The sequence below is a fragment of the Camelina sativa genome, chromosome 7 (assembly GCF_030686135.1).
Source record: "Camelina sativa cultivar CO46 ecotype springtype chromosome 7, ASM3068613v1".
In the NCBI taxonomy this organism is placed as follows: domain Eukaryota; kingdom Viridiplantae; phylum Streptophyta; class Magnoliopsida; order Brassicales; family Brassicaceae; genus Camelina; species Camelina sativa.
The window spans coordinates 4666032-4675957 of record NC_141886.1 but is presented as its reverse complement, the minus strand read 5'-3'; the positions used below and the strand labels follow the sequence as shown (position 1 = coordinate 4675957).

The 9926-nt window shown below is 32.9% G+C and overlaps 1 protein-coding gene across 1 annotated transcript; it reads left to right on the top strand.

Annotated features, from left to right (window-relative positions):
* The first annotated feature begins 3495 nt into the window (after positions 1-3495).
* Positions 3496-5006, top strand: LOC147940859 (paraxanthine methyltransferase 1-like). Its single transcript, XM_087456649.1, has 3 exons — positions 3496-3621; positions 3705-4358; positions 4506-5006. Exons 1-3 carry the CDS (start codon positions 3547-3549, stop codon positions 4836-4838), a joined length of 1062 nt encoding a protein of 353 aa, XP_087312775.1. The 5' UTR covers positions 3496-3546; the 3' UTR covers positions 4839-5006.
* Positions 5007-9926: the final 4920 nt, after the last annotated feature.

The window sequence follows — 9926 nt, the reverse complement described above, 5'->3', positions numbered from 1 at the left end:
ATTTATAATTAATTGATTAACAAGTACGGCAACGGTTAAATCGAAAATGAACCAAAATAAATATAATATACTATACAATTATTAGAAACGTATAAAACTTGGACTCCATTAAAATAAAATTGAACAGTATAGAAAACCATAAATTCAATACTAAATATTTATTCAAATAAAATATATATTGTGAAACAAATAATTTTTCATACCGGAAAATAAAGGTTAGAAAACAAATAGTGTTTAAAAATCAACTTGAATATATATAAGACTTGGTAATATAATTTATCTATGTATTGTATTTGTGTATGTTTTTTGTTCTTTCATTTTCTGAACAACCGTTCTCGATATTAACTGAAAATTCTTACGATAAGAAATTTCTGGAATTTTAATTTGAAACGGCCCGAAACGGTGTAATGTAAAAACCAAAAATAAAATATTAATATTTTGAAACAACCATAATTTTAATATTGGGAGATGAAGATTACAGAACGACCAAAATCAACGTGAATATATGATTTCATAATATATATTTTTATTTATTGTGTACATGATTATTTATTTTTTTAATTTTTTCTTCTTGTACACAACCCCAAAACCTTGTGAAATTTTTAAAAAAAAAATTAGCGATTTGAGATTGTTGAAGACACTATAATATAAAATTTATGATTTATAAACGCTAATATTATTCGTGGGTGATTGCAAGAAAATCATATTCTAATATATCATCATAAGCTCATTCACTTATTATTTTTTTGTTTAAATTACTGTTTCTTATGGTATATATAGGGTTTTAAAATAATCAGATTCGAGAAGCCACTATTTTTGCTAGCTTTTGTTTAATTTTTCCTTATGATTTTTTTGTTAAATTATATTTTTCTTTTCACTTGTGTATGCATTTGTTTTACTGCTATTTTAAAGTATTTCTTTTTAATTATTTAGTATATCACTACTAAAAAAATGCATATACTGATTGTTGTTGGTTTAAATTCTTTTAAGTGACGTTATGACGTCCCACAAAAAAAAACTTCACAAGTGACGTGAAACATAACGAAGAATCACATAATACATATATTGTCGTAAAAGCGACGCCATGAAAGCATTTACATATACTTTTTCTTTTTGTCAAACAGCATTCACATATACATTTTGTCCATTTATACTAAACTCTTTTGTTAATCTAAATTAAATTTGCAAAAGGCTGAAATATAATTCACTTTTTTTTTTGGTTCTACATTCGCAATATATTTGTATATCTTTAACTTAAAAGGGTTAAATTGTAGTCTTCCAAGTGCGCAGGAAATAAATTATGTTTAGTACAAGATCTTTCACCAATGCTTCTCTTTACATCTTCCTAGATATACAAAAATAATGGTATAATTCTTTGGCAACTTCAAGTCTAGCTAGTTTCATTTTGGCTTGACATTCTGCTGATCATTAAACCGTGTTCTTAACAACTGAACTCTGAAAGGCATAATGTTCCCCCACAAAGGTAATAGACTCTCTGTTACTTTTGAATTAAAGATTGTCTTATTTCACACCAAAGTAAAACTTTCTGAGGATTTATTGAAATCCATGTCATATTTTTAGGAATCTTTAATTTCATGTTCTTATATGTCACAGTCAGCCATTGTTTCCTCTCCCTCATCATTAAATAAACCAGCACGATTCCTCGTCACTAACTTATCATGCATATTCATCAATCTTAATAGATTTTTATTTTTTTAATATACCTCATCATAGAATTTTTCAAAGATTTGACAAATTCATTTTATGTTTTTAGGCCCTTGTTTTACTCTTTACTTTTGTGTTCAGATCTTTGAATCTTTTTTTTTGTTAACAATTAATTTTTCTGATCGTTGTCAACTATAAGTTAAGCATAAACATAATTAATTATAAACTAAATAATGTTTAAGACGTATACATTTCATCGACTAAAACTGAAAAAGAAGAAAAGAAACGCTGAAAGCAGATTGTCGTGCGAATAAAAAGAGAGGAGATAGATGAAAATACTAAAATTAATATATGTATAAATTTTTTTTATCTATGTGTGCTTTCACAGAAGTTATGGGCAATGAGTAACTTTGTTCTATTTGTTTGGTTTTCAAAAATTAGGCAAAATTATCAGAATTCAAACATTGGTTTTGGTTCATGTGGTACATTTCAGTATATCATCAGATTCAAGCTTTTGTTCGGTTCATGTAATACTAATACGTAGTATGCCAAAGTCAGAAAGAAACTGTCCGCTCTGAGGACTGACACATGGATAAGTACTATGTAGTCTACGGTTGCGTGAACCACCACGGTTGTGATGTATGAGTCTAAAAAGGTTTCTTTGTCAATGAGTCTAATGCAAGGCTACGTGTTGGCCATTCTTATGAGTTCCATAACCATGAGAATTCTACTGTAGAGAAAGCATCGTGTAAACAAAACTGAGGTTGATAAATTACTGTCGGGTTAGTTAACGTCGCGAAGGTCATATCTTTTTTTTCTTTTTTTTTTTTGACCTCCCATATCTTTTTTTTTTTCATTAAAGCACATCAAAGGGACATTATAATATTAAATCTCTTATCCGCAACAGCTAACTCAACAAATACTATTAATTATTTATAAGCAATTAGAGACCAGGGACTTTCAAACTTTTATATATAATATTGTCAAACTTTCAACTTTTTAAAAATACTTAAAACTTTCAGTTGTTTAAAATATTTTAAAACTTTCAAATTTTCCAAATTCTTATATTTTTAAACTATCAAAACAAGGAACTTTCAAACTTGCAAAATAAAAACAATGTTTGCATAAGATATTTTTCGAAAACTTAGATTTAGAAGTCCAAGAGTTAGCCTTTAGATTAATATTATAAACAATAACAGAGAGAGATATTAGAAATAGTAGAGCAGACTAACCCTGTTTAGTAGATTGGAGAAAATTAGAACAACTTTCATGAGACTAAGTAACTGTACATAATTTGTCTTATACATGACAATTATATCTTTCTAGCTATATCGGATAGTTTCTATATTGAAGTTTCCAACTAGGACTTAAAGAAGTATTATAGTATTTCCATCCTACAATCAAATTTATATTAAACTTCGAAAATTTCCACAAACTATTTGGGATCCTATAGGTTGTTCTCTTGCTACAATTATGTACATTCATTCCAAAATTAAAGTTGATAAACTTCATCAGATTACGACGAACCGTGTATCTGAATAAAATAGTTCTGATGTTCACTACATGTTATCGTATAGTTAATACACATGGGAATGCATTGCATTCCGTTTGTGTAGTTGATTATACATTTTAGATTTTGTGTAGCTGATTATTTTTTTCCTTGTTCAAAATAACAAATTTTAAAAATCATAATAATTGTTTCTAATATAATTTGATTGGTTATTTGACCTAATAAGATAATTATTTGTCATTGCTCTTTAAAGCACAAGGAATGTTACTATATAAATAGGCATAGAGACATCCGTGGATTATCACTTACTCTCATCACAAACCAAACAAAAGCATCAAACAAGAGAAGATCGAATAAAGAAGAGAGACATCATGACTACTACTCCAGATTGGATCATGATTGGAGGAGATGGTCCTGAGAGTTACAACCAACAGTCTTCCTATCAGGTTTTAATTATTGTATTCCTTGTTAGCCAGGTTCTGAAATCCTAAGATGTATGTATGTAACAGTGTCCTTTAATTATATACAGAGAGCGTTACTGGAGGCAGCAAAGGACAAGATGACCGAGGCGATCTCAGTGAACCTCAACCTCGACTTGATTTCGAACCGGTTCAGTGTAGTAGATTTCGGGTGTGCGAGTGGACCGAACACTTTTGTTGCACTCCAAAACATAATAGATGCAGTTGAAGACAAATACCGTAGAGAAACCGGACAAAACCCGGCGGATGACATTGAGTTCCAAGTCCTGTTCAATGACTTTACCCTCAACGATTTCAACACACTCTTCCAGACACTTCCTCCGGGGAGAAGATACTACAGCGCCGGAGTTCCTGGTTCCTTCTTCGAACGTGTTCTTCCTAAGGAAAGTTTCCACATCGGAGTCATGAGTTACGCATTCCATTTCACCTCCAAGATCCCCAAAGGGATCATGGACCATGACTCTCCCCTATGGAACAAAGACATGCAGTGCACCGGGTTCAACCATGCGGTCAAGAAAGCGTATCTTGATCAATACTCTATCGACACCAAGAAACTATTGGATGCCAGAGCTGAAGAGCTCGTGCCCGGGGGTTTGATGTTGCTTCTAGGCTCGTGTCTAAGAGACGGAGTTAAGATGTCCGAGACCCCTAAAGGAACAGTAATGGATTTTATTGGAGAATCTCTAAGTGATCTTGCTAAACAGGTACATAAAATATTTTATCCTCAAAGTATTACGTATAATTACATAAGAACTTAACTAACATTATTAGTACTATACTGCTATCTTTATAAGTATTAACTAACATTATCTTCTTCTTTTTTAAAAAAATTTGCTTTTTATTTGAAAAAGGGTGTCACCGAGCAAGAAAAGGTGGATACTTTCAAAACCTCAATTTACTTTGCGGAACAATGCGAGATAAGGCAAATCATTGAGGAGAATGGGAAGTTCACAATCGAGGCTTTTGAGGATATCATTCACTCTAAGAATGAGTTTCCGCTAGACCCCAAGATATTGGCCATATCCTTCAAGGCCTTCTATGGTGCATTTATTGCCGCACATTTTGGGACCGAGGTCATGAGGAAAGCCTTTGAGCTTGTCGAGGTCAAGGCACGCGAAGAGATTTCTCGTCTCCAGAATGCCAAACCTGGAATGCAGTACCTGATTGTGCTTCGCAAGAACTGATCCATTATCCAAATATATTGTTAATGTGTTTTACTCCATTGTTGCTTCATCTTGTGCTCTCGATCTCATGGTGATTTGTCGTCTTATTTTATTTTTGTCTTTCTTGCGGTATATTTTATCGTTTTATCGTCTCAACAAATTAATAAAAAAGTCACTTTGCGATTAAAATGTCATACGATTATAATAATTAGTGTTGTTGATAAATGATATGAATCGATCGGAAAACGTTATTCCAGGTACCATGTGTCATATATCGGATCCTATACATACAAAGTCTCAAATTTAAGATTTTTACATTTATATTTACATAAATATATTTTAATTGAAATAATAAAATTTGTTAAGTGCACTATTAAATTTTCTTAAACAGTTTTAAATATTTTTATACTAAATTATCGATAAAATCAACGAAAATACAATTATCTTTTTTTACGAAATATAATATCAGTATAAGTGTGTGACCAATCTCTTTGAGTAGATTACTGGTAAATATAATTTCATATATTGTTACACTAGATTATGCATGGATAGTTGGATACAAGTTAACATTTGGTACATGATGATTAATCTCTTTGTGAATCTCTTCCTCATAGGTATGTTATTTTATATATAACTTGCTCATTACTTAACATAATAAAGGGAACTTTTCTTTAATTTGGTCGTTGATTAAAGAATTAGTCAACTAATATTTTCTTTAAATGTGAAAACTACAGTCTAATGGTTTTAGTTTACAGCATTTTAGAGTCGAATTCATAGGGAAGAGATCTAATTATTAAGCACTTGAAATGTACAAATTTCCCTAACCTAAGAAAACATAGTAGAGGTTTTAATCTAACAACCTAAGTGAAATGAAAAGAAAGGCAATTGACCCATTCAAATTAGTGAGGACCTCACTCTGAGGTAGGCAAACACCAATAAAAGCCATGAAAATCCAAAGAATTGTCACTAATCCTCAAAGATTCATGTAAGAAGAAGAGTAGAGGAAATATATAAGAAATGAAATCTAGAGAAATACTTATCAGAACTACAAGATTCCAAATTTAATAACAAATAAAAAAAACCTAGGCTTAAGAAAAAAATAGGTTTAAAACATTATACAGGAAAAAAAAACAAACCCAGTCAACCCGAGACAAACTAGCTTTGACCTGAATTGTTATTGGATAACAAGAAACTAGCTTCGTGATCCCTCCGCATGAAGCCGCTGCAATCCATCGACGTCACGACCCTGCTACATGATGTCGCTCGCTGTGTCATCGCGAATTCACGATGTCGCCCACATGCACGAAAATGCTAGGATCTTTGTCCATGAGGTGAATTCGATATCTCCTCCAACCTCTTTACCACACCGCCGCAACAAGCCGCCACAGCTCACCGGTCAATTTCTCATCCTTAGGCTACATCTCCTTCTTCATTTCATCTCCCTAGTTGATCCAAATGACTTCAAAATTAATCTTATTTTCTTGCAAACACCACTTCAAAACCTACAAGAGATCAATGCACAAAACACCTAAACTTCTAAATGTGAAAGTAAATGCAAGACAAGAAACTAATGCCAAAGTGAGCTTAAAAATGCATGCATTAAACTAATGCATCAGTACGTCGTCTATTGCATTTATATTATGTTGAATGTTGAATTCAACTACCTGAAACATTGCGATTATAATGAACAATTACCAAGAACAATATATCTACGGGCTACGGTGTAGTTCGCTCCTCGTAATATTCAAACAAACATCTAATAGTTTTGCTTGTATGACATCTCCGTAATTGGCATGTTCTCAACACATGAGACTATAATGAATGGTTATGCCTATATCACTCATGACATACAATAAGTTTTGTATTATTAGATTGCAAAAAAAACTGTATTTACTGAAATTAGAAACTAAAACTAGTATAAGACTTGTTTTATTTACCATTGTGGTAAGAAGTTTCCTCGTATGGGAAGCTTAGAAACAAAATTATCACATTTCAAAATCACATTTGATTTTTTTTGTTTTTGAAAGTTTATAAATAATAATGGAATAAAAAAGCCTATATAACAATCACAACAGATATATATATATATATATATATATATATATATCAGCTGATTCCTTTAAAAACTTGTAATATGATCCTCATGTAGGAGTGGTACAATGAAATTGGGAGCATAATGGTATTTTACAAACAGATATTCATATGATATATATTCCTTTGCTAGTCGATCTGCGACCATGTTGCTTCTTCATGGTGTCCATTGGAAAGAAGGTAAGGTGAACTATTGTTTCCAATGATTGATTTCTCGCACCCACTTATGAAGTCTGAAGTTTTTCTTATCGCCACTCAGAAGCCGTTGCACCGTTTTATTATCTCCCTGAAAAAGAACTTTATTGTAGCCTCTACTTCACACATGTTGCATTGCCATGAAGAGGACCTGTAATTCTGCTTCTAGTGATCTTGTATAGTTTCTACCAATACTGATTGCTGCTTCTAAAAAGAAACCATTTTTATCATGCAAAATCCATGCTGCTTTTGATGGTCTTCCACCACTTAGTTGGCGACTCATAATTGCATTTGATGTAACCATCACTTGGTTTTTCCCAACCTGAGCGCTGTTATGTATTGTCAGTTGCAGAAGCATGATAGGAATCATTAGTAGACCTAATATCAACCCATTCGGTAGCTTCTGTGGTAGCGTTTTGAATATCTGCCAAAGACTTGTTTTCCCTTGATAGAAATGAATATTTCTACTTTTCCATATTCTCTATAAGATCCAGAGAGGCAGTTGTTTGTGCATAGCAGACAGGTTGGTGTTGCTATTGTATTACATTATCATCTTCAATATCTCTACAAATGGAATTGTTGAATCAAGGAGTCCATAGTGTGAAAATACTGTACCTCTCCAGATGTTATAGGCATGTGATGTGTCTGTATTTTATAGGTTTTAAAAATAGTTTTTGTATTTGTTTTGAGTCTTTTGTTAAGTCCAAATGTGCCTTTAGAGTCTTTTTAGTCTTGTGTGAGTCTTTACAGGTTCTAGGCTACTTTGGAAGGAAACTGAGTGTTTTGGGGATGAAGACAAGCATCTGAAGCCAATTTGGTGAGGACTGATCGGACTAGCAAGCAGATGGAGCAAACAGAGAAAAGCATCCTGGATCGGTCGATCTACATTCGGGATTGATCGATCCCGTACCCGAAGCAAACGTTTCCTTTTTTGTTTTAAACCGACTTTTAGGGTTTTATTTTATTATTTAAGCACGGGCTCGACCTTTAAAAAACAACTTTTATTCTACGCAGCTTTTGAGTACTTGTAAGCTTTGGGAGAAGATCTCTTATCCTTTCTAACTTTTTGGAGAAGAATTCTGAACCCTTTTATTTCTCTTTGCAATTCAAACATTTTTTCTTCATCTTTGATTTGATGTTCTTTGATTTCCATGTCTGAGTAGTTTTACTATTAGGTTTCGGGTTTCAAGAAGGGGTTTTATGATTCTCTAAACTTAGGTTGTTAGATTTGGGATTGATCTTTTGTGTTCTTCATCTATAGTTGTGCTTTATGATTGTAGGTTTAATTCATCTAGACATCAAAAGTGTTGTTGAATTGCTTGAAAAGAACATAGGTGAGGAAGGTGATCCTTAGCCAACGAAAGTTGAAGTTAAGGCACTTTGTGAACAGAATCAAACTTGAACTTATTGCTTGTTAGGATTGCTAGATTCAAACGACGGTTTAGAATTTAATCAATTCCTTGCATAGATAACAAACGCTGCGACAGTAGGTTAGTTTTACATTCATGATTTGAGTTCAAGAACGGTATCTAATGCTTTTCCAATCTATCAGCTAAATTCGAGATTGTAATCCCCTAATTGATTCCCTACGCCCAATATTCTTCCTTGATTGCAAAACTTTTATTTATTTTCTGTTTTTAATCGGTTACTTGAAACACAATCTTTCTTGCCTTAGCTATATTCAAATCTATACAATTTCATAGTGCATCGCTTGGTCTCTGTGGATTTGATCCTGAAGTGTTACAACGATACCACTAGATCGTGGTGGAGTACACATTGGGTTTAATTATACTTTGATCAGCATGTTGACAAGTGAAGAATAGATGATCAAGAGTTTCCTCAGCTGCATTACATCTGGAGGAGAGTGGATCTCTTAATATACCCATGTGATGTAATATCGATTTGATGCCAACGGTTTTTGTTATCAATCGCCAAAGGAAATGCCTTATTTTTTGTGTTGTTCTCACTCTCCATGCTACTTGTTTAAACCCTTGGGAACTGGGAGGAGGACTGAAACCAAGCATCTTGTCTTGTAAACGTGTATTCAACCAATATCCTAATTTAACAGTGTAGAACCCTGTATATGTATAATGTCATCCCAACAAATCTGGATTAAATTGACGACTTAACTTAATGTCTTTAATAAGGTTGATGTCCTCAGGGACAATGTACTCTTCCAGAAATTCTATATTCCAGGTCTTTGTGTATTCATTTATCAACTCTTTGACTGAAACTAAACCCGAGACTCTATTTCCAATAGCGGTTACAGCCCTTGGTGGATTTGATGGTATCCAAGGATTTAGCGATGTATTTGTGTCTGCTCCGTTACCAATTAAAAACCACATTCCTTTCCTTAGTAAATGAAACAACCCGACACGTTTTTTTTTAATATAATATATATAATTAACCATCCCATACTACTTAATTAAACCAACCAAACCACAATTCAACAGTAAACCAACAACAACCAATATGCACAGCGGAAACATACCAACAATACAAAACCCACATATCATTAACACCATATCATTCCTAACCATTCTAACCATCAACCTAGCATAACTCTATCCATGGTTCCCACATCAATATCATAACCAACAACACACAAACGAGACCCTAGATTATCCTCCTCCTCATCGCCTTGATTCCACATCACATACCTGTACACCACAAATAACAATTGAGATGCGTAAGTATTATCACAAATACTTAGTGAGGCAATCCTTCCATCTAACTGGGCTATACACACAAGTAACAGAGAAACCAATGTTTAACAAATAACAACCAAACACAAACAAACCAAGAAAAACAGACATCAGCCGC